The sequence below is a fragment of the Ornithodoros turicata genome, chromosome 1 (genome assembly GCF_037126465.1).
Source record: "Ornithodoros turicata isolate Travis chromosome 1, ASM3712646v1, whole genome shotgun sequence".
In the NCBI taxonomy this organism is placed as follows: Eukaryota; Metazoa; Arthropoda; class Arachnida; order Ixodida; family Argasidae; genus Ornithodoros; species Ornithodoros turicata.
The window spans coordinates 2,649,414-2,674,691 of record NC_088201.1 but is presented as its reverse complement, the minus strand read 5'-3'; the positions used below and the strand labels follow the sequence as shown (position 1 = coordinate 2,674,691).

The following is a 25,278-nucleotide window of genomic DNA, read 5'->3' as shown; positions in this document are numbered from 1 at the left end:
CCACCTGCTTACGAGGTTTCAGGTTGGCTTTCCACTCCCGCACCTCCGCGTTGTGCTCCTCATCCAACTGCCTCAACTTCTGAGTCTCGTGCTCCATCAGCATTTTGCGCTTTTCGTTCTACGTATTAGCCAGTGAACGTCAGTCAACGCTGCCCATAACGCCGACGACACTATAGCAGTGCTCAACTTCAGAAGGAAAAGAAACCAAGTCCTAGTGATGGCCACTAAGTACCTCTACAGTAGTTTAACTATAACTACTAACTACTTCGCGATGGAGTAGTTTAGCTAGTAGTTCAACTACTTTTGAGGGGAGGTAGTTAAAACTACTTCTTTAACTACTGCAATGCATTTTAACTACATCTCTAACTACTTAACGTTGTTCATCAACACCAATCCCATTCTATAGTGTTCTTGGACACCTAAATATGAATCGCAAGCAGCGATAAAAGAGAAGATTTAGTACGCATGCACGGCACAATTACTCTGCACCTCCGTTCTCATCAAATGAGTAGCTCAAGGTAAAAGTCGGAAGCACAATCGTGCCGTAAAGCTTGCGGCAAAATCGGAAATCGTTGGCGCCTGCAGTAACCTAACTACTGTAGTTAACTACTGGAAATAGTAGTTTAACTAGTAGTTGCACGCTAAATTTCTGCAAGTAGTTGATAACTACTTTTTAACTACAATCAGGTAGTTTAACTACATGTAGTTAACTACTGGCCATCACTGCAAAGTCCATCAACTACACAGGGGTGGCATCCAATGTACTGCTCCGTAGATGAAAGCGTGCTAGGTGAACGTGATGCATCCTGGACAGGTCCTGGTCGCACGTCGCAGCAGACGTCGAGGCACACGTGACCTTAAAGATGGCGGCCGAACCGTTTCTAAACAATGGGGTTGTTGTTTCTGGACGACGTTTTGGATCTTTTTTTGATCGCGGTAATTATTTTTATCCGATAATCTCGCAGTAAAACGCGCCAGTTTTACGCGTAAAGCCTCGTATTGTTGACAGCTTCCAAAGATGCGATGACGACCGCGCGTTTAAGACTTACCGAGCCGACGCGATATACGTAAAGTGAGGTGAAATGGGCTATCATGCTGCGGAAAAGCACCGCATAGTTTACGCTGGCAAAATACGGTCGTCTCTCGGTGTTATGACGGCGAAAATATGTTGGTAAGCGGCAAAGCGACACGTAAACAAAGTCGCGTGGCCTCAAAATGAAGTTTTCTATGACGTGCGACCACGACAAGACGGCAGTTTTGCCAAAAGCACCCGCTTGAGGGTAGTTACAACAATGGCGGGTTTATGTCACCCCTGTGATCAACTACATAGGTGGAGATAAGGAGACGCGATACCGCACCTGGAGAAATACCGCAGCACCACCATGCACCATCAGTAGGGGAGCGCACTTTCTGCCGCGGCGTAGTGTCATGCGGCCAGTCGTAACAGTCAATAGGGAAGCACACTGAGTACGATGGATTACGTTACCTTGCGCAGGATGGAGCGTGACCTTTCAGTGTCCAGCCATCCTATGCGCAGCGCAGTAATAGTTCACGATTCGACGGACTAGATTTGTATTCCTTCTCAAGTTGAACATGAACTATGGTCAACGTGGCCCACCTGAAGCTGTTCCAATTCTTTGATGGTAGCTTCGGACGTGGCCTTCAGCTCTTCCAGCTGTCTCTTGTGCTTGAGTTCCTGGCGCTGGTGTTCGGCCTTGTAACGCTTCTTCTCGGCTTCTTGGAACTGTGAAGGAACGTGTGTGGTTCGCTTCGGGTTTTAGGACTTTTGAAATTCGGTTAGAAATTGGGCGCTACAATACTCTGTTTGATATGTCATCGGGGAATTTTCGGGTAAAACGAAAGGCATATGAAACGAGCCACTGCTGTGACACTGGGATGAGAAACAAGACTCCCTATATTTCCGCTCAGAATTGAGGCAGTGAATGACCGCGGTATTCAAATACTTGCCAGAGCTCCACAAAAGCTCATCTTTGACTCCTGCAGGAGGGGATTATAAAAGAAGGACAAATCGCGTGTCACAGATAGCTCTCTTTCCTGATACAGTAGAATCTCGATGATACGAATCTCACGGGGTCGCGGAAAAAATCTGTATCATCCGAAATTCGTATCAAACGAATTAAACCAAAATAAAAATTGAGGCAAGAAAATAGACAGTGACCGTTCATTTTCTGTTACTGTCAATGAAAGAGGTCGGTTTTAACGCTTTTGTGTCTCCGTTTTTGGCCAATGATGCCCAAATACGCGAGATGATTCAAAAGACGTAGCACGTGCTTTTCACCCGTGAGTCGCGTGACAGTAGTCTAAAGCGAGCTTCTCCTAAAGCAAGCAGGCGTTAGGTGAGGCCGACTTGTGGAATGGTGACGCGTAGTGTTGCCACAAGTTGTCCTGATATGTTCCCTCCACGTGTTCTGGGGTTCTGGTCACTGTTTTCCGCCAGAGCGATGTCACACAGCTTCGTGGTTTATTGTTGCGAGGGGGTAAAAAGGTCAAAACAGAGATAAGGTGATAAGGTTCCGGGCCGTTCAATCCCTTTGATCTTATCTCCACCACCACCACCAAAAGGAAAGTCATAGCTTGCATTGTGCTGCATGATGTAAGGGAGTTCGTGGTGAGGATCACCCTCCCTTTTCGAAAGACGCAGCAGCATGACTCGCGCGCTCTCGTGTCACGGGGGAACGACCTCTGTCGCATCCTCGGCTCATTCGTATCATCCGTAAAGGCAAGATAACACGTTCGTATCATCCGAACTCTAATACATGGGAAGAATAGGCATTCCGGCCGGGACCGGAAAATAATTCGTATCATCCCGAAATTCGTATCATCCGTGATCGTATCATCGAGATTCTACTGTATTATGATTCACTTTTCCGACGGGTTACCGCGAACGACAAGTTGAAGGACCGGAAAGATTTCGGGTAGATATTGGGGGGTTTTACCAGAATTCTCGAAAACTTGTTCGGGGGTGAACTATCGTGAAAAATGAAAACCCTAAAGAACCCCCAAGCATACATCGTATCTGTCTTACAGTTCACCATGACCAAGGATAGAAGGTTTATGGATGGGACTTACACTGTTCCTTCGAAGGTGCTGTAAAGCGGTAGAGCTCAAATCTGAGAAAATTTATCTATTCGATAGCCTCAGCACGCTAGCACAGCGGTTCTCAAATGGGGGTCCGCAAAGACACTTTCTGGGTCCGTAAGACCCTTTTTGTTTATCAGTGAAACAAATGCCACAGAATAAAATATTAGTATGTGCAAGTGGCCGCATGTGAGGACCAATGGAAGCAGCACAGCGGTCTACCCCCCCCCCCCCCAAATGTATGGCAATAGCCCGCTAACTTTTTTCCTGTGTATTACTGTTACAATGTAACTGCACCCCCATATTTTTGCACCCTCTATATGTATAACTTGTTGTGCTGGGTGTTAAACTAAGCCAGCAGCATAACTTGTCTGTCTGCTGCTTTACGGCACCTTTAACGGGGAATCACTTGTTCAGAAATCTATGGGTGATTTTCGTTCGTTGGCACAAGACACGCAAACGCTCTAAACTATCATCATAAGATTCGTACTGGCGTGTTCTCTTAGCTTTTTCTCTAGTCAATGACGTATTTTTTAGAAGACAAGGTTCAGCCGTCGATTTTTAAGAAATCAAAGTTTGGTGCGTCTCGAACGTGAGCTGCCATCCCGATAGAGTGTCGCGCACTAAAATATTTGCGAATTCCGGCTCAATATAAATCGACGGATAGTCCTGCAATTCTACAAAATGTGTCATCGGCGAGAGCAAAGCAAGGAGAGCACGCCAGTACTTCCGTTTCGACGATATTTTACGCCGTTTCTGAGCGCCGTGCGAACAAACGTTCTCTGCTGCCTCGCGCGGAAGTGATTCCCCCTTTGAGTAGACGTTCGAAATGGTCGCGTGTAAACAAACCTTGCGCAAGCGTTCCTTTTCCTCGTCGGGCGATTCGTGCGACAGGGCATGCATGCTGATGCGCAGGCTCTCCTTAAACATCAGCTCACGGGTCTTCATCTCGGAACGAATCCGCTTGGGCAGCTGTCGCTTCTCCAGGGCCTGCCGCTTGAGCAGCTCGTCCTCCCGGCGAAAGTTGAGCCGTTTCACCTGCTCCAGTTCTTTCTCGTGGCGGATGAGCATCTGGTGCCGTTGAAGGAAGAAGCCGTCCTTGAGTTGCTTGCGGGCCAGCTGGTGCTTCTCGTGGAGGTGCCGTTCCTCCAGCTCCCACAGGGCGGCCTCACGTGCTGCGAGTTGTTGAAAAGCGAGTCTTTCTAGGAAACAATCTACGGGGTGAATTTAGCGAAGGCTACACATTTTGATCGCGTTTTAAAAATAGAAGGTGATGGTTCTGGTGCTTCAAACATTGCAGACTAATGGTCATTCGCCTCAAGTTTTATCCATATTTTTTTTTTCAAGTTCTATCACTTTGTAGAAAAAAAGTTAGAAAAGCAAAGCAAATTCTCACCCCATGCATTTCCTATGGCCTATAACGCCCACAAATCGCAGTTTTTTTCCTTTCTGTTCACTTCACGTTCACATCACCGCGTATAGGTGGCGCTGCCGGGAGGCGAAGCGAAACTAAAACCTATGGAACAACCAACAACCAAACGGATCAGATGCAGGGTTTCGAGGTGGCGCCACCTGTACGTGGTGATGTGAACGTGAAGCAGACAGAGGGGAAAAAAAAAAGGCGGTTTTGTGCGGTATAGGCCATGGGAAATGCATGGGATGAGAATTTGCTTTGCTTCTAACTTTTTTTCTACGAAGTGATAGAATTTGAAGAAAAAAAAAAATATGGATAAAACTTCAGGCGAATTACTATCAGACTGCAAAGTTTGAAGCCCCAGAACCGTCATTTCCTATTTTTGGAACGCGATCAAAATGTGTAACCTTTTGCTAAATTCACCCTGTAGGCTCGTGCGGATGGATAGGATTAGATCTTGGGCCCACTACAGGGGGAACATCGTGAGCTCTGTCCGGAAAATGTCTGCCGGAAAACCGATACACGGTACAGTTCTATCCCTCCAGTCTTCAGCACCACCTTGTGCGGAAATGGTGCGAGGCTGCGTGCAGGTCAACCCAATTCCAGGGATCCTCCAATGTGCATTAGAATTTCAGCGTGCACTATTTAAACTCCACGGTGACATATCTGAGCAAATTCTGAAAAGGTCACTGAAAAGGTTAGCCAGCTGTAGGACTAGAACCCACACCTTCTGGATTACCACCCCCGGGGCTCTTGCCAATTGAGCTAAGCTAACACGCCTCCCCAGCGACTTCCAAGGGCGCGTCCATCTGAAGGGACAATTCAACCACTCTCTCTCACTCATCCTCCTCTCACTCTTACATTTTTCTCACTCATGCACACATTCATACGACGGGATCGACGCAAGCGGCAACTGTTGAACATGAGAGAACTGATGTTCTGAGGAGAGGACAAATACATACATACTTACTTACCTTATTTACCTTTACCTTCTACAGTAAAACCCGTGGATAGCGATATCGCGTATAACGATATCCCTCGTAAAACGATGGTTTATGATTTTGCCGTCAAAATATATATTGTTTCTATGGGGGAAGCGACCTGCGTACAGCGATGGAGGCCGCGGTTCCGAGTACTCGTATAACGATGTGGGATGGTCTCGTGCGCGTAACCTCGCGGCGATTTTCACCGTGATAAGATACAGTACAATCTCGATTATACAAATCTCACGGGGTAGTGGAAAGAATTCGTATCATCCGAAATTCGCATCAAAAGAATTAAATGCGCCAGTCGCGCGACAGTGTTCTAAAGCAAGCTTCTCCTAAAGCACACAGGCGCTAGGTGAAGCCGACTTGCGGAATGGTGGTAAGGTTGCCAGAAGATGCCCGATATGTTCCCTGATTCTCTCCACGAGTTTTGGTCGCTGTTTTCCCAAGCCAGTGCGATATCACACAGCCTCGCATTTTTTTCTTCGCATCTGTTTCTTTTTGTTTTGCTACACGCGGGGTGGCGCGCGACTTTTTGGGGACGCGCTATTTAGGTCAGCCCTCGTTTAACGATGTACCCCGTATAACGATGGAATTCGCGATTACCGTCAGTATCGTTATACCCGGGTTTTACTGTATGTACCTTTTGATTTACTTTAAAAGCACAAACCATTGAGGCCAACTGAAATGGGATCAACTGTCTCCCATATTTACCCGATTCCAATCCAGTTCTAAATTTGGAAATCAACGAAAGCCTACTGTGCCCAGCGGTGTCAAACTTACCTCTCAGGAGCTGTTGTTTTTGCTGCAGGAACTGCTTTTCAAGAAGGGCAATCTTCTCTCGATGGCTGTCACTCAGTCGCTTCATCGAGAGCTCATGTTGTTCATTGAGCTTTTCCACGAATGCCCTCTCCTAGGAAGTCAAGTACCAAGACGAACTGAATCTTCCCCTCTTACCCCTTACACCGTCTTAACCTTACCCTCTCGGCATGCTCCAGGTCCATCTTCTCTTTGCGAACGCGCAGGATGTCCTTTCGCTTGTCTTTGGGCATCAGCTCCACCTCCTGTTTCAGCAACTTTGTGTCGTTCTTCAGCCCTTCCCTGAATGTCTTAAGCTCTCGCTCCTGGATGCAGAACAAGATACATGAGAATCAAAGACACATTTTCCAACTCACGTTTACAGACCTGCTCTGTGCGAATGCGTCGAGATGCATACTTGAGGTCCAGCTCCTGTTGTTGCTCCGCTTTTTCAACCTGCTGCTTCTGAGTGCGGTTCAGCGTTTCCAGGTCATTCTCGTAGTCTCGAATTAAAGTCTGCGTGGAAAGGTGGTTAAGGTGCAAGCGCCTCGTTACTGATTAATTGAGCCATACACTTCGGATCACTCTTGGATCGAAGTCTAAGTTAAAAGTAACTTGTGACTGTATCTAGTTAAACTCATGGTCACTTAAAGCCATTTCTTGGGAAGGTAGGTGAGAGCTTATTGATGGTAACTTCAAGAAACAACTACTACTTAAACGCCTCGCATATGATGTAATTGTGATTGAACAATACAAGCGGTGAAATGAAGTTTAAAAATTGCATTTACTCTTAATTTTGTTCTTGAAGCAAAGTAATGAAACTTGCTATAAAAATTTGCAGCTGCATCTAGTTACGTTTTAAAAGAAAAAAAAAGCTTAAATAGATAACTTAGGATAAATATCATGAAGCACAGTCTCATCTGTTATATTTGTGCGTCAACAAAACCAACGTGCTTCTAAGCTTACAGCCGTGATCCGTATACAGATATTTCTGCTTCTTGGAGCTCTAAAATCAGCCCGAATCAACAAGCAGTCCAAAATTCCAATAAAATTCCAGTAAAAAATTTACATTCCTTCCAAAGCCTTTACTCGAAATAATGGCTTCAATAAAGTTTTCTATAAGAGCTGGGTCAGTCCAATATGTACCCTTCAAATGGATTTAATCTATTTGTTCCTAAATTATCTTTCTGGCTTTACAATTGCAGTGCATCTAAAGAGGATAAACAGAAGCAATATCTGCAATATACATTGCAAACAAGTCCTACTACACGTTTTAGTCTGGAGAAATTTTTGGGGATATCTCGGTCTCGTCCACAATGCTGACGTCACGGCAACGAAGGTGCTCCCAGCTCGTTTCAGTAATACGTAGACACCCGCTAAGCTCAACTCGCTTACCCCGAATCTCTCGGATATGCCAAACAGAGTTAAACAGTTTGTTTGGCCTCCCACAGACTACAATGCAAAAGGAATCCGCCTAACTGGAACTATCCCGCACACCCATTCTGGTTAACGCAAACGCCTTGTTCCTTCACTTTTTCTCCTCAGCGTGTGGGCGGAGGAGGATACCGCGAGAATGGTTAACGAGAAGTCACGTTATTGGCCGTTATTGGCAGAATCCCGAAATAAATGTCAGTCGGATCACCACATCATGGTGACTACAAGGCACTGAGTGAAACGTGAGTTCTTATCTTCTCCGTATCAAGCAAGACGCCCCAAACTACACGTTTTGATGGCGCTTCAAGACGTCAGACCACAAACTCCTTTACATCATGTTGTGCAATGCAGGCGGGCGGAATTGGGTTTAACCCGAAGAAGTCATTCCCTATTTATAAACCCCCTTGAATTTGTGAAACCCCACACAAAGTCCAGCATGATGAGCATGGTCTGTCCTACCGACAACTCCTGGTCAAACTTCTTCTGCTGCTGCTCTCTTGCAAATTCTTCTTTCATGTCCAGATCCTGGAATTGCTTGTTCTCCATTTTCTGGAGCATCTTGAGTTCTCTCAGTTCTTGTTTTCTAGATAACCATTAGAGCGTGTTAGGACCTTAGGTTGGACTAACACAAACGACCCTTTCACCTGAGAAAATGGTAGTCTTTGGCTTGTTTATCCTCATCCAGGTCACCGTAAATAACCTTGCTGGTGGTGGTCGTCATCACCACGCCGTCAATGACAAACTTCCGTGTCCGCTTCAGCGTCTTTTGTCGCACCTGATTTGTGTTGTTCTGGGCGGCCAATGCCTTTTTCCGTACCGCAGGGACGTTGCTAGCCCGGTCCTGCGTAGGTAAAGTACATTTTGCTTAGTTTGTTTCCATTCCCTTTGAATCTAGAGGACTGCAAAAGAAAGCGGACATCCTTTGCCAAAATAGTGATGGCATGATCTTGGATGATACCATTTCCCACCATCTTATCTGGTAATGCTTTCCAGTGTCACATGATTCCAATATTAATATTGGTCAAAACAGGGACACACAGAAAGCATGATAGAATTCACTTTAGAGTCGGTTGTGCTGTATACTATTTTCTGTGTGCCTAGACTTTCGTTAGTAAGTTTCCCCCTCAGCTGGCCTGTACATATGCCATTTTATCAGTCATAAGAGTTCCAATTAATATCAGTTGGCCTAGATGTGAATTTTTCAACCAGATGGGCATTGAACCAATTGAAGCACAATCATTGAAGCACACCGAGGCCTGGGCATGAGAACAAATGTTTCAAGAATACTTTCCAATTCTTCCGTAAATTCCTTGTGCCAAAGAGAATGAATGAAGAGAATGAACAACTAATTAACTAATACAGTAGCTAATAAGACTTTACTCCAAAAAGCAATTTCATAAATTAAGTCATCATAACAACTTGGATGTAAATGAAAACCTAAGAATTACATCAAAGGTGTTACAAATACGAAACCGGAATGCACTGTCCCTCCCAAATATTGAATTTTTTTTTCAGTGCTGTAGTTGAGCAAGATATACTAGAATCTACAAATGTTATAAAAAAAGAGTGAGCAAGTAAAAAGGTTGAAAGAACGACCGTACCCTCTCCTTAACAGAAGTGCCGTTTTCCCATTCTGTCTCTTTGCGATTCTCCTTGTCTGAACCTCTGCTTCCCACACTGTCCAGGGTGGAGACGCTCTCGGTGTCCGACACTTCTTTTCGCCTTCTCACTTTCTCGACTGGAGGTGGTGATGATGAACCTTGTTGAAGCTTTAGATTAACCTTCACCTGAAATTATGAACGGCACAGCATGTTGATGTTGATGGTGATGAACAAAGAGTAAAATGGCACTATAGTTTCGGAACTGACCAGGACAGATGCAACAGTCCCTTTCAAGGTGGTGCCCGGTATTAAAAACAGAGTTCAGCTGGCAGTGCATACCATTAATTTGGACCCTAATAATTCAGACTTTCCAATAGTTCAGACAAAATCTTGGACTCAATCAATAGCCCCCATAGAACCAATGCATTTCAGCTTCCAATAATTCGGACCGTTTTCGGGGCAACGGCTCGATAATTCAGACGGATTTTGGCCGACTTTCCCTACTTTTTGTGAAAATCCACGCTCCCAAATTCAAAATCGGAACCTCGAGCTTCCGACTCCCGCTCGCCGCCCCTCCAGTAGCTCCCTCGGAGCGCCGCCTGCGGGAGCGTTCATGCGATCGACGTCGCTGTTTAGACGTGCACTTCGGATGAGACAATCGAAACCGTGGAAATGTCGTCGTCTCCGTCAACTGACAGTGATGACAACGCGATCAGTGGCATTTTGGATATCAGCAAAGTGGACGGCACGCTGTCAGAGACTGGAGAGTGGATTTTTTATGATTAGCTACTAATTCGGACTGCTCGATGATTCGGACAAATCCCGTGACCATTAGAAGTCCGAATTAACTGTCGGCGACTGTACATCGAGCCCTCGTATAGACGCTAGAAGCCCATTGGAGCGTACCTTGGGCCTATCGTCGATGGTCGGTGCCAATGCTTCGTGAGATCCGCCGTTGGTTAACTGCTGCCTCCTGAGCTCGTTGGCACGTGGAAACGAGTTGCGCTTCTCACCCCCGCTCGCGCTCCGACTCCGAGTGGCAGCATTCCTCAGTATGACGGCGGGTGAGCTGTCGTCCCGCGTCGCCACGACAAGGGACGAGTCCTTCACCACTTCGGTCTCTCCCACGCTGATTACGGACACGTGCGACCTGTCGACCAGATTGGGTGGTTCCTGGGGCCAAGGAGATTGCTCTCCAACCTCCAGGATGGTGTGCTTCGACGAAAAGGTCACCTCGTGTTCCACTGACCTACCTGGCCTGAAACACAGATCGGTTATTAATCTCGGAGTAAATTTTAACGCCTACGGCGACGCATTACTTTAGGAAGAGGCAACTACGCTAAATTTTTGTTACGGAACTCTTAAACTCCAAGTATCGCAGTTTTTGTTTCAAAATTGTATTCTCCCAAATATGCTCATACAGGGATTTTCCCCCTCCCAAAAAAGCCGAAAAAGAGGGCAGATACCAGTGTCACACGTCCCCTTATGAGGCTCATACGTGCTAACCAGACAGTAACTTGAGTATACTTTTTAGGTTACATATCTTAAATGCTTTTGAGAGAAAACGTGGTGCCTTGCAAATACTTTCAAAGGTCAGCATTTAGTAACCTAACTAAAATACTTTTCCAATAACTTGTACTCCTCTTCCAAGTTATACTTTGAAGATACTTCTCTTTGCGCGACACGGAGGTTGAGCGAAAGATTCTCTTTTGCCTCGGCAATGCGCTTTGTGCTGCACATATGCTTTAGAGTCTGAGACATTCACGTCCCTCTCGGGAAAGGGTAGCATGTAGAGCCCTGTGCGGATGAGATTTTTGGCATCCGCATCCGATCCGCACACCTCAGTACAGTAGAACCCCTTTGTAGTAAACTCTCTGGGACCATGATGAAATTTTACTAGATCAGGAGTTTTATTATATCAGGTGTGCCATTGAATGTATGGGATTCTATCGGGACCGCAGTTCTCGTTTACTATAAGCAGAGTTTTACTACAAGAGGAGTTACTATAAAGAGGTTCTACTCCGAGGTTCTGGTCCGATCCGCAAGTATCTTGTGGATATCCGCGGATATCCGCTACCATCCGCGGATGGTGCAGGGCTCTAGTAGCATGTACAACCTCGGGTCTGAGAGCACGCATGAGGTGATGTGTTGTCCTGGAGGGTATGCGGGTAAACCACGAGAGACCCCTATTGGGCAGGATAGACGACCCATGCCGAAAGTCGTAGCGAGAGGGGGCACGTAAGATAATAACTCTTTATGAGGTTAAAGCACGATAATGCGAAAAACGACAGTAAATGCTGTCGTTTCTGTAGAGCACCCGTTCAATATTGGGAGTAATGCTTTGAAAAAGAAACTTGAGGCAGGCTATTCAATTGTAATTTTGAAAAGCAGTTGTTCTTGCGAGCTAATAAAGCTTTATGGTAATGCCATTTTCAACTTGACGCTCTTCGTTTTTCTTTGACAGCGAATGCCAACTGTGACGTCAAAGTATCTTGAAAGCAACGAGTTACTTTCAAGAGTATTTAATTTTTCTACTTTTCAAGACTGGGTATTTAGTACTCTACTCAATTACTTTTTGGCTCGGCACTCAGTAACTTAACTTAAATACTTTCAGTGGGTAGCTTTTAGAAGGCTGGCATTAAGGCAACGCGGACAGAAGAAATGCATACCAGGAACACATCTCACAACCTATGTGATGATGTCACCACCTCTTCATGAAACCGATGAAGGCTTGCTACTTCCTTCAAAAATTAGCACACATACATAACGTTCGCCGACAGGGGTTCTGTTTTGACGAAAAAGAGTCTGTATGCGATATTGCTTTATAGCGCACATTTCAATAATAAATAATATTTTTCATCTACAATAAATTAAATATCACGTTATGAGCCCAGAGTAACCCTTTGAGCCAGCAATAACAATTTTTTGACAAAGTAAGCCTTACTGTTTCTCTTTTCGCATCTGCTCCGGAGTAGAGTCAGTTTCAGTTGTTAGAGACGTGTTCTCCGCTATCGACAAGCCTAGGAAATAAGACAACCATGAAATGGGTAGGAAGCAAGATGAAGACAACAACAACAACAAAAGGGATACTCACTGGATACCACGACGACTTCACCACCACGAATTGGCGTAGATGACTTAAGTTTCTCCCCCTCCTCCTCTGGTGGAGGAGGTGATATGACCTCAGATTCCGACGACGGGAATGATGGTATTGAACTTGCTCTGTAACCGTGTTGCCTCTCTTTTAGTCATTTATGCATTAGCAAACGAAGCTACGTCTACAACACATATCTATAAGACCACATCCTACACATCAGGAATATATGGGAAGGTGTCTTTTGCGCCCAGAATCAATCGGTTGGCATTTACGAAAGAAGCGGAAAAACACCTGCGGAACAATCACGTGGCACTCGCATTCCCGTGGTGTCCTGTGTAAACGCAGCGTGTTTATTCGCGCATGACTGCCGAGGATTAGATGTGTGTGTTGCAAGGCACGTGACTTCGAAATGGCAGAAGGGACCCGCGCGAGGTAGAGAACGTTGTTCCTTATCTCGTCTTCAAGCTTTTTTTTCTTGTTTTGCTGCGTGCTTATTGTGTGCTAGCTACGATGGCGTCCGCGGTTCAGAAACGCTTTCTGACGAGGAAAGACACGTGGCTCGACCCGAAGTTGCATGTGCTTTACGGGTTTCGTACCGGTGAAAACGTGTTTGTGTTTCAATCTCTTTAAATACTTATTTTATTCACTTGCGAGTGCTAGACTTCTCCCATGTTTTGCCTGTTACTTTATTTTGTTACGGAAGAAATGCCAGGATAGATGCCGAATTTCCATCCAGATAAACGTCAAGACATCATAACCCTACTGATAGCGATTTCTCCCTTTCTGCTTTGCGATGCGATAATTGACGCCATGCCCAAGGACGAAAACAAAAAGGATTCAAGTGTTTGTATCTCGCAAAAGTCCTTCACTCACTCAAATGGTAGCGGAGACGGTGGTCGTAACGGTGGAGGAGGTTCATCCTTGTCGCAAGGTTCTGCCGTTGAAGGAACCTCCGTCTCTTCAGCTGCAGCCGGACTTTCACCTGGAGTCTGTGGACTAACCTCTGGCTCCTTTTCTTCCTGCACTGCCTCTTTGATGGGAAGTGCCACAGGTTCGTCTTGTGGAGATGGTGGCTCCGGTGCTTGTCTTGGACCTGACACGAAAAGTTAATTTAGGACAACACATTTAGCCTTTTACCCTGGAGTGCTGTGCGTGCAGATTATCCAAGTTGAGACTTTCATTTTGCGTTATCCCACACGTGTCGTTCAAGGTAAAGGAGACGTACCGCAACTGAGCCCGTTTATTACTATCTTCAACGTAATGATAACTCCGATTTTATGATCACGCGGCTGCTTCCTGTCAGCTTGTCCATCTAAGCACACACAGAGATGCGAAGCCCTCGAAAAAAACTGGAAATATTGGGGGAAAAAAAGCTTTTTTCGTTTTTTTCCTCTTCTCCGGAAAGATAGCCCGAAATTTCCAGGCAACAAAATTCAAAAATGTAAATTTTCGTGCCTTCGACGCGTTCTAACCTGCCAACAGTGCCTTAGGTGCCTCTAATCCGCCAACAACCACCAGCTTAGAGCTCCGTCTGGCCGCTCCAAGCGGTCGCCGTCGCGTTCACATAATGTCGAAGTTCTGGTCGGAGTGGACGGGTTGTCCAATTACCTATCGCTGAGAAGACAGCAGTCTCATGGGACACTCTGCTCTGCATTTATGCCTAAAGGTGAACATTAGAGTTTCTAGGTCATTGTATACTGTGGCTTGGCCGGCAATGCTTCGACTCAGCAGTAACCACATTTGTTTCAGTTTGTTCGAAAAAAAAGAAAGCCCCCCCCCCCCCCCCCCAAAAGTTGTTTCGCGGACCGCGGGGCCCCACGCGACTCCATGCGAGGCACATGCTGTAAGAAACATTTTCAATGGATATTTCTCGACGCGCTCTACAAGTTTCAAATTCACATCTCAACCCTAGGATAAACAGCGAAAAAAGTTAAATTAATTGTGCCTAATGAATTAATCGGTCACCATGAAAAAAAATCAGAAGATTAGAACACTCAATTACGCGCAATATTCTGCGGATTTCATTTGCCTATGACGCACCATGCATTTTTAAAACCCCGGTGCACGTTAGCCTGTACAGGTTATGTACTACTACCATGTCATCCCAAAGGTTTGTAAAAAAAATAAGTCCACTACCTTTGTCTTCGACGACTCTTGCCTCAGGACTTGCCTCGTCGAGTGTTTCGCTGAGGTTCGAAATTGTCTCCGCTGCTGTGTCATTTTCAATGCTCAACGATGCTCGATACTGCAAAGCAGATGCAAAATAGTCTTTTTATAGGCGGCATACAAAAATATATGCAAAGCCTGCGCTTTCTCGTTCCGTTATTTTCGTATATGAATGACGTACATCATGTAGGTCATCCTCTTGTTCTTCTGTAACTTCTTCAACAACTTCTGCTTTGTATTCACTGATCAGATCCTTCAGGGGCTTCTTGTCTGTGGCTGTTGCTATGAACGGATGCTGCAAAAGAAGTCAATTGATCTGCTGATTTATTGGTGCTGTCACGATCAGAGTCAAGTGCTAGTATAGAAATACTGTATACATAGGGCCTGACTTTTTCGGGTTTTATTTTTGGCCAAATTCGGGGGGTAAATATCGGGTGATATTTTTCATTTGAAAATTCGGGTGTATTCGGGTTAAATCCCGTTACGGCATATTCTGTCGTCAGGAATTCAGGTGCATTCGGGTGATTTTTTTTTTGTTTAATAAAAATTTGTCTTAACATGGAACTAATGTTTAGTAATGTTATCAAACTTTATTTTAATGCACGCTTATGAGTGTGCCACGCGACCCGGATGTTTTCGGGTAGATTCGGGTTAAACCCGAATTTTACAGATTTCGTTCGGGGGGTAAATATCGGGCGGATACGGGTTTAACCCTAAAAAGTCAGGCCCTATGTATACATGGTTAAATTTGCGACCGTGTGAGCAGCCAGGATCAGACAATTATTTGCGGAACCTTAAATCTGTGGTGTCTTAGGGGTTCTCCAACGTGAACTTCCAGGAAAAAGTTAGCAAAATGTATCACAACTGGGTAATAACCCGTTGCATTTGTCTTCTTGAGCCCTTCTGACTGAGAACGGATGTTCAACGTCCACTGATCTGGAACTTCAGGACCTTCACCGGTCAGAACACTTCCATGAGAACTGAAAAGCCGCTACTTTGTTTTTTTTTTAGCAATGGGACCATCGAGGATGGGTCACAAATTGTTCTTCACATCCGCTATCAGATCGACATGCACGGCCAGTGAATTGCCAGTAGCCATAGTTTCGGTATCTTGTCATTCTCAGTGGTTCTTACCTCATAATGTGTGTTTGTATACGAAACAGGCATGATAGAAGTGCAAAAAACTTTTGCCTCAAGATTCAGTCACAATGAGACTGCACTCGTAACCTAACTTTGCCAATTATGCTCGAAGGTATATCAAAATTGGACTGGTCTGCTTCCCACATTCCAAAAAATACTTTCTTATTATTCACTAACTTTAGCAAATTTCTGCAAGTTCTAAGGCATTCAAGCAAACATGTGGAGATGCGCCCAAACCTTGAGAAGATCCTCAGCTGAGGGCCGCTGATGTGGATCCTTGATGAGACACAGAGCAAGGAAGTCCTTGAAGTTCTTGGACCTGAGCAATGAAAATATGTAAGTGAAACAGTACAAGGTAATTAGACGAGAAAGAGAGCATTTTACAAAAATGTGGGACAAAACTGATTTCAGTGGGCTCAACATGACCACGGATGTCAATTTTGTGCCTAATTCGACCTGCAATTTCCACTGAGGCACAAGCGGCCCCTCGTTTTGAGTGCTGTACAACAGTTAGACCGTTTGTACGTGTAAAGCACTGACACTCTGAAAATGGGTGACAAGGTAAGATTATTTCATAAAGGACCAGAAAACTTGCACTTCGAAGGCGAGCGACACTACATGACAGCATCAAGGAACTGACCACTTTGAAGGCTGTGCGAGGGTGGGAGGGTCAGACTTCTGGATCTTGAGCAACACTCGCATGGGGTTCATCTCGTTGTTAGGTGGCTCCATCTGGGCCAGCTCGATCAACGTGATGCCAAGACTCCAGATGTCCGCCTTGTAGTCATACGGTTGGTCACGGTATGTCTCGCACAGGACTACTTCGGGTGCCATCCTGAATGAGAAATATTGTTAGGGATCCCTGTTTAGAGTTGACATGCCTGCATATTCCCCATCAGTAACAGTTAGTGCTCAGTGTTGCCATATTATATCTTGCAAGATTTTGCGCTGAACGCAACAAATAAACTTAAAACTGATGAATTTATTAGATAATTTGAATTTCTGTCACACGACCATGTCTTAACTCTGGAGTGGAATGTTCACACTGCAGTGCAGTTAGAGAAGAGGTTTAGACGACCCCTTTGGGTACCAAACTCCGTACATTTGAAGCATGTCCTGCACTTGCTGTCCGACACCGCAAGTTCCAGAATTGAATACGAGTGCAAAACGTGCGTGGATGGGACTTTACGTACAAAAAAATCATCCAAAATATGTACGCAAATATGCGGCACAACATGAACATGCACAAAATGTGGAAATACATGCTTAACATTGGGTGGAGGCGCGGAGATGCACGACGACGACGACATATCTACACCGTTTCTGATCTGCCGTGTCCACGCATTGACGCCACCCGGCCATAACCAATAATATGATACCGATGGAGAAGACATTGGACAACGAGACAGGTTGAGACAATGACAGATGATGACGACGACGACATGACAACCCCACCAACTACAGGACAACCCTCAGGTTCGTTGGCAATCTCTCTTCATGTACAAATTTTCGCTTACCAATAAGGTGTGCCAATGAATGAATCTCTCTTCTGGAGAGTGTGTTTGTTCTTTGCAGATACTCCGAAGTCGGCTGCAAAAAAAGAAGTGACAAAGATAATTTGTACAGTAAACAAGCAATGAGGCAAAGCATCAAACTCTCATGCCAAAGGAGGCATTCCCCATTGGTTCACCCGCACGTGACCTCCCGCATCTCCGAGGCAGTAAGTTTCAGTGCTGTTCCTATGCTACATTTCATGCATATAACAGTCTTTTACATTTACCTAATTTGGTGCAAAGTGTCTTTCTAAGACTGGAACTTTCTTTCATCTTCATCGCACCTGCGTGTTTTGCGATGCTTTCCCTCTACCACCGCTCACTAATGGTAAATGATTTCACGAAATACTGCTTCCACAACCATGGAGATTGTGTTGCATTTTACGATTGCTCTTTGTACGTGAATACGTCTTATAATCGGGATGCCAGTTTGAAAAGTTGAGCGTCACGAAAATTTTAAAGCGTTGTAAGTTGGGCAACCCTCTGCCCGGCTGTATGGCTGGCTGTGCTAGCTGCCAAATCCCTGGAGCTAGGAAATCACGACGAGAACACGCACGATTCCTTCATTTTGACAGAGAGAAACAAAAGCACTGAGAATCTGGCAAAGAAAGCCGCCAGGGACTGAGCGCGCCGATTCGCCATTAGTGGGACCCCGACAACACGCAGGCACGTACCGATTTTGACGTCGCCGTCCAGCGTAAGCAGGATGTTGCCGGCTTTCAGGTCACGATGGATAACTTTTCGCGAGTGGAGGAAACGCAAACCCTCGCACAATTCGTGGCAGACAAAGCGAACCTGCGTCTCCGTCAGTGGCTTTTCCAAGTCCAGCATGATCGTGTCCACGGCGCCTCCTTCGCAAAATTCTATCAGCATCTGCGAAAAAGACGGGGCCAGGTTGCACCAGTGTGTAAAACCCTTTTCCGTAAAATGGGCGGATTCCAGATTGACACGAGGGCTGTCGAAAGAGTATCCGCACTGAACTTGTATTTGAAAACGTAATGAACGCGAGAGATTTGAAAGTTGGTCGTGCTCAAGGTGGTCTCACAAAGTTGGGCCACACAGTTTGCCACCAGGCCGGTATTATACCGGCACGGCCGGTTATTTGCTTCCTCTGCCGGTTGCCGTTAGGAAGGTGATACCAGCAGCCTTTTGACGGTATTTGTGGCTCAAGACCTTTCATAAGGGCTTTTACGGGGTTTTTCCTTCAACATTCCACTGCAGCTTGAATAAATCTGGAGCACAGACCAAACTCCGCAGTCACCAGTCGTTTTCTTAGTTATTCATTATTATTATTATTCATTGTTATTATTATTATCATTGTTATTCATTACGTCTCGTGTTCGGAGGGTACAAGAGCAGTGCTTGTGCAAAGCTGTTGGTGGTTGTGTCGAGCCAGCTAGAACGTTCCTCACCCAGTTTCCCTTTCCCACGAGCCTTTCCTCCTTTCCCTCTATTCCACCTCCTCTCCCTCAGCCGGTATTTTTCACTCCGAAAGGTGGCAACCCTACCAATGTATCAGAACGATGAAGGGGACTGCCAGGTACGCAAAGCATGGGAGTAAAAACAGGTACTGATGTACTTAAAAAGGGGAAAAGGGGGTTATTATTTCCCCCCTTATTATTATTTTATTTTTATTATTTAATTATTATTTTAATCGTAATTTTTTTCCCCTTTTTAAGTACACCAGTCCCTGTTTTTACTCCAGTTGGCCCAATACAGTTTCCATCGCTGAAGACATTTTTAAAAACAACCTCGTTCAGAAGCATCGTCAAATTGGTTTTGAATCTCTATAACGCCCTCAAATGCTTTCCTTTCAACTTGATTTTTGGGCCACACAGGGTGGCTCGGAAACTGCAAAAAAATCCAACTGCAGTTGAAGGGAAAATCATGTCAGGACGTTCTTGAGATTTAAATGAATGTGATAGGGCACAGGGCATTAAATGGAAAGTTTAGTACGTTAAAACAAATAAACTGGTCAAAATTATAGTGGGACCACATAGTTAAACACAATTCACGCAGTACCTCAAGAACACACAGTCAAGCAAGTGCAAAATGCCATTACAGTCAACCCTCGATTTATGAGCCTTCGATTTATGAATTCCCTCGTTTTATGAACATGAGCATGGGGAACCAAACTTTTTCCATACATTTTTCCCTCGTTTTACGAACCTCGATATTCGAATAATTAACGGAATTTCTGGGAACCAACTAGGAGTTGTCCAGCGTTTTTGCCCTCAATTTATGAACGGATCATTCCGAGGTCAACAGAAACCTTCAAAGGGATAATTCCGTGGTCTTATGAATGACGCCTGAACGGACAAAACGTTTTCCAGGTATTGCACCCTCGGTTCTTAACCCCTCGAAATCGGAACAACAAACGGGTTTTCCAGGGTCGCACAAGGTGCGACCAATTGCTCCTGACCTCAGTTCATGAATAAGGTGGTCGCTATCACCCGGAGATTAATAAACGGAGGTTAAAAATCCTGGAGGAAATCCGAGACCAGTCCAATGCGAATGTGATGACATCTCTTCTTTCCAAGATTGACACAGCGGAAGGCATGGTCCAAATCAAAATTAAACAATTTAGTATTGTATAATAAACAGAGTGTGAATGCACTAATGTCTGTTCTTTGTGAGATTGATACAGCAGAAGGCATGATCAAAAGCAAAATTACACAATACATGGCATTATAAACACAATCCCAACTCGGAAATACTGTTCCATTTGCTCGATAGTACTCAGTTAACTGAATTTTCGATTTATGAACGGTTTTTCGGGGGACCGAGGGTGTCCATAAATCGAGGGTTGACTGTATACTGAAAAGGAACTCTGTACAAGTACAGTAGCACATGTCAAAGTAACGCGGCAGCTCAATCAGCATTATACGTTATCTGCCACATCCTCCGCAACGCAAGGCCTTGGCAAGTGGCCAGCACGGCTAAGAAGCCTATACGACAGTACCGGAATTCACCTACTCCGACCTATACATCGCGGCCTTTCATAGATCATAAATATCTGCAAGGAGCAAAATAAGGTGCAGACACGGCATATTCAAGAGCGCATCAAGCCCGGCAAGGAAATCAAAAGGAATTCCACGTCTATCACAGCGAAGAAGTGGTGCAATCAGTTCTGGGTAGTAACAAAGTTGTGTGTAATTAATAATTAATTAATGAATTAATTAGTAAGTGCAGTTAGTAACCAGCGCTGGGAGAAAAAAAAACACTAAAAGCAAGGACGCAGACACACAAAAACGGACACACCGTACACACTGAACTTCAACCGAGGCAACAAGGAGATTTTTATTAGTTACCACATAGCGATCAAGTGTTACAGGGTGAAATGTTACCGACATTGTATTGAATTTTTTACGATTTCAAGCTGGCTCATTGAAGTGGTAATTGAAGTGCCACTCTCGACACATTGTGAAAAAAATTGCGGCAAAAAGACAAGGACACGGGTCGCGCATCACACATACAGGGTGTTCAAAATTAAGCTTTCACTAGCACTTTATAAATAGGCGAACAAAAGAAAACTGGTGCTACTTTTTCTGTTCCTTGAGTAAGAAACAGGTGCTACATAATTAGCAGCACCTGTTTCTTACACAAGTAGCGTAAAGTTATCGTAGAGCAGATGACGGAATTCCCTCTCTGGAAACGTCACTTGGACAGGGCCAATCAGGGAGCGGCATCTGCTCTTGCCATGCATTCCATCACATTGCACAGAAACAACTCCACTAATTCGATTCAGATTTTCGGGCTCATTGTCGGTGATGAACAAGGAGTAAAATGGCACTGTAGTTTCGACCACGACGGATGCGATAGTCCATTAAAGCGTAGCAAGCATGCAACATAATTGCACTTAGACAACACAACAGGTTAAATAGTCTGATAGTTGCAGTTATGTATTTGGTTTCATTTCCTAAAACGTAACTGCAAAGCGCTTATGTTATGTTCTTGTTGAACCTGGATAAAACTCACCAGCCGATAGCAAGACAGATGAATGTACTCTTAAAAAAAACTTCAAATTGAATATCTGACTATTACTTCTAACGAGCGAAATTAATTTTTTGTGTTTTTTGTATGGTACTTTGACTACAAAATATCTCAGTATTAATGTAATGGTGCATGCCCTTATTGTACAGATGGCCTTACACTTTATGGCATTAAAGCACCTCCAGGAAAAGACATAGAACAAAAGCAGGCTTGTACAAGATACTGACAAAAAGTATTTAAGTTACTGAGTACCAGGCAGAAGTAGTAACTGTGTAGAGTACTAATACCCAATCTTGAAACGTATTTAGGATAGATTATTAAATACTCTTAAAAGTAACTCGTTACTTTCAAGATACTTTGATGTCGCACTTTCAAGTCTGGACAAAAGGGACACACATCAGAGAGCAGAAGTGCACTGCTTCGAGTAATAGTTGCGTAAAGATGCCACTGAGAATGTTGAGAATTGTTTAAGTGTGTATCCCTTTTTGCTCCCCCAAGCCTCAGGGTTTTGGTCATGTCACTGTCAAGCATCTAACTGGCCACAAATCAAGCAAAAAAAAAAATGTAACGCTTGGCTCGAGCTAATACGGTTTGAGGAGACCCTTACTGAACACTGAACGAAAAGCATTTATAGGCTGCTTTCGTTTCACAGATTGCAGTGAGAGCCTGACCCCTTTGCAGGGAGATAAAGGGTCTAACAAGTAACAATGTTATCACAGACCTTGACTCACTAATGGACAAGTGGACATTTATCTGGAATGGGGTTTCATTGACGAGCAAGAAAGACAATATGTAATGTACAATGTATATATACATAATAACACATATATATATATATATATACAATGTAATACAATGTAATAACAATAAGCTTTCGGCCAATGGCACTTAAAGCACAATGTGCTCTAATAAAAGAGATGAGAGGCACTTACCCATAGCTTTCCCTCATGAAAAAAGGCTTCCTTGAGGTCCACAATGTTGGGATGCTTGCATTCAACCAGAATGTCGATTTCGATCGTGAAGTCCTCGAGATCATCTTCACCTTTCAACTCACAGATTTTGGCAGCCGCTAGGGTCTTTGTTTCTCTGTGACGAGCCTGATAACAATCAAGCGCATTTATTAGCTCCGGAACAACAATTGTGAGACTCATCTGTTGACGTTGAATTTTTTTTTCACAATCTCATGGTTGTTTCGTCAGATTATCGTCTTAGTGGGAGTCAGGCTGGCTGAGATGAACCGAGGATATGTCATGTTCACTTGCCAAGTCAACTATGTGATATGTTGTATGTCAGCTAGGGATAGGATAAGTTAATGTCGGTTATTGCAGGATATGCTGGATCAAGACCAAATGGTATATGGTTCGCGGAGTTGCTGGTAACTCGTTGAGTTCCAGTAACTTCGCGCGGAGTTTCAAGTTCCTTTCGTTCAGTTGTAGTGGACAAATCATACGAGTGTGACACTTTGTGTGGTCCTGCAAAACAGGCACAGCGGATGGCAACTTCAGACTTAAAATTGTGATGGATGCTTTGCTTTCCATTGAAGAAGTTTATTACGATACCAAAATCATCAAACGCCAAGCTAAGAAAGCGCATAAAGGAATGGCTTCTTTTGTCATAATATACTGGTATAATTCTGATATTATAAAAGTCTCGCACCACTCATTTTGAGATCCAGACCTCAACCAACTGTACAAAGGTCAAGAACCAAAGAGTACATATTACGTAGTAAGTAACGTCAAAGTAACTTGTCACTTTTACAAAACGTCTTGAGAACTTGAAGTTCATTTTCATAGGTTGTAACTTTATTAGTAACACTTTTTATACAGTAACGTAACTCTTAACGAGTTCCTATTGCCGAGTGACTTCCTCACATCCGCTGATTCGTGTCAAATTTCTCCACCAGCTATCCAGCATAGGTGCCATTTTATCAGTTATCAACAGGCCAGTTAAGGACATATCAGCAAAGCATAGGTAAGATCAAGTAGGATAGATAATTCAAGGTTAGGCAAGTTGAGTCCCAACTAGGACAAAACAGCCATCCGCATCTGGGATGGCACGATCAGCTTATAAACATACATATGTACATATACACTGTACAAGCATACTGACAACACAATTCACTGTTTAAAAAAATCACAAGCTTGATGCGACACAAGCTTTGGTGACAACATGGTAGGTAAGACCAGTCTTGGGAAGTGACTAATTACAAGTAACTAGTTACAGTTACCAGTTACCGAGAAAGGACCTTGTTAGCTGTATCTAATTACCCTCCCTCAGAGAGTCACTCCTGCTTCAGCAACTAGTTACGATTACTATCCTTTAAGACCTCATTTTTTTTCTCCATAATTTCAGAAACAACTGCACGTTGCGACAATGACTATTTTCTTTTCGAAAGCCTCGATATGGCATCAGTAGCTGAAGATTTGAAAGGTGCTAGTGTAGCAGACCAACTTGTTTGTTTATTTTATCATCAGGGCCCGAAGTAACATCCGTATGATAAAAATTTTGGCACCCACTGTTGAGGGCGGGCACCAGGGAAAAACAAAAAAACTTTTTTTTCAACAGCCTGACAAGTCTGGGTACAATACGTGGTATTCTGCAGCAGTTAAGCAGTTGTTCAGCATGGATAGGAACATTTTTTTCAAAATTGTGGGGCAAACTTACTAACACAAATTTAATACAATAGCTATTATTTGAACGTAGAAACAAAATCCAAGCAAGCTGGTGTGGGCTAGTTAATGGTAACATCCCCCACCCCAGGTCTGGGGACACAAATAAACGAGACAAGGTAGGGAGCAAAGACGTCTTGTCCGTCCCCTCAACACTCAGGAAAATGCCATTGCAGTGTTTGACAATTGGGAAAGTTCCTTTAACGATAACTTAACTAGTCACAATTTGTTCAGAGTTACTGTATCTGCAACTTGGCTACTTTTTTTCGTGAAGCAGCTGTAACTTAGTTATTTTACAGCAACTTTTCCCAAGACTGGGTAAGACAATGTTTTAAGTCAGTTGAAAAAGAAGACAACTCAACGGCAACGTGGTTCACACCACGAGCAACCTACAATTTAACCTGCGAAGGAAAGCACTCCTGATAAGTGATTACGAAATACCGGCAGCTAACAGACTGGCATTTTTCGCGATCAACTTACCTTGTACACTTTTCCAAAGGCTCCATCACCGAGTTCTCCTATTATTTCCCAGAAGTCCTCCGGATTTTCGTCAAAGCGAATGTTGCTGCAAACTTTTCTCCGCTTCGCGTCCCCCCCTCCCCCCGCACCACCCAAGTTAAATATTTTCTTGAAATTTGACAGAAATGACATGATGCTGGCTCAGATGATCTTTACTGTTTTAACTGCACCTTGTCCAACGCACATGTCAACGCCAGCACCTTATTCAGAATGCAGACGATGGAATATAAATCGTCTGCCACGCAGGTTTCACTCGACTAAGCCTAAATCCTATACAACGGGAAGTATAGAGGTTCTGTTGTTGGGACTCATGCAGACATAGTATCACGAGATCCGAAACATGCCGCACATCGCGACATGGTCACAAGTCACAGTGCCCCAGTACTAAACCTCCAGATAAATAATTCACTTGTTCCCCGGCCTAACTAAAAAAAACAGCCGAACGGATCAAAATTACCCTTCCGATGATTCACCTACTCGGCTGCCATACTGTGGCGTGACGTCATAGACGCGTAATTTAGTTGAAATCCGACAGGTGGTTTTTAGTTGGTACACTTTCTCGCATTTTTCTGTTCTGTAGTTTGATAAAGAAATAGTTACATGAAGGAAACTAGTGGACACGAAGAATTCGAGGATTTGGTGGACAGTTTTGTCTGTGCTGATTGTGAAAAGTACACCGTACTCTGGCAAAGTTTGCGCTCCTTACGGCTTATACGCGAGGCTTTGGTAACTTACTAAAAAAAAAAAGAGCCAAATAGACCTCTACCCGAGAAACGTCATCATGACGTTGGTAGATAGACTGAAACCGA

General features: G+C 44.3%; 1 protein-coding gene across 1 annotated transcript in view; it reads right to left on the bottom strand.

The window, feature by feature from the left end:
• Positions 1–24,964, bottom strand: part of LOC135377296 (STE20-like serine/threonine-protein kinase) — a 28,693-nt gene extending 3,729 nt beyond the window's left edge. The window contains exons 1-21 of the mRNA XM_064609627.1: positions 24,431–24,964; positions 22,214–22,378; positions 17,963–18,161; positions 17,253–17,325; positions 16,376–16,570; positions 15,973–16,054; positions 14,777–14,890; positions 14,566–14,674; positions 13,303–13,522; positions 12,427–12,554; positions 12,277–12,352; positions 10,239–10,590; positions 9,333–9,518; positions 8,376–8,572; positions 8,191–8,314; positions 6,685–6,813; positions 6,480–6,623; positions 6,283–6,412; positions 3,949–4,274; positions 1,619–1,744; positions 5–118 (exon numbers count right to left, since the gene is read on the bottom strand). Of these exons, the coding sequence (XP_064465697.1) occupies positions 5–118; positions 1,619–1,744; positions 3,949–4,274; positions 6,283–6,412; positions 6,480–6,623; positions 6,685–6,813; positions 8,191–8,314; positions 8,376–8,572; positions 9,333–9,518; positions 10,239–10,590; positions 12,277–12,352; positions 12,427–12,554; positions 13,303–13,522; positions 14,566–14,674; positions 14,777–14,890; positions 15,973–16,054; positions 16,376–16,570; positions 17,253–17,325; positions 17,963–18,161; positions 22,214–22,378; positions 24,431–24,601 (3,360 nt within the window). The 5' untranslated portion in view covers positions 24,602–24,964. The remainder of the gene's footprint in view (positions 1–4; positions 119–1,618; positions 1,745–3,948; positions 4,275–6,282; positions 6,413–6,479; positions 6,624–6,684; positions 6,814–8,190; positions 8,315–8,375; positions 8,573–9,332; positions 9,519–10,238; positions 10,591–12,276; positions 12,353–12,426; positions 12,555–13,302; positions 13,523–14,565; positions 14,675–14,776; positions 14,891–15,972; positions 16,055–16,375; positions 16,571–17,252; positions 17,326–17,962; positions 18,162–22,213; positions 22,379–24,430) is intronic.
• Between the last annotated feature and the right edge of the window lie 314 nt (positions 24,965–25,278).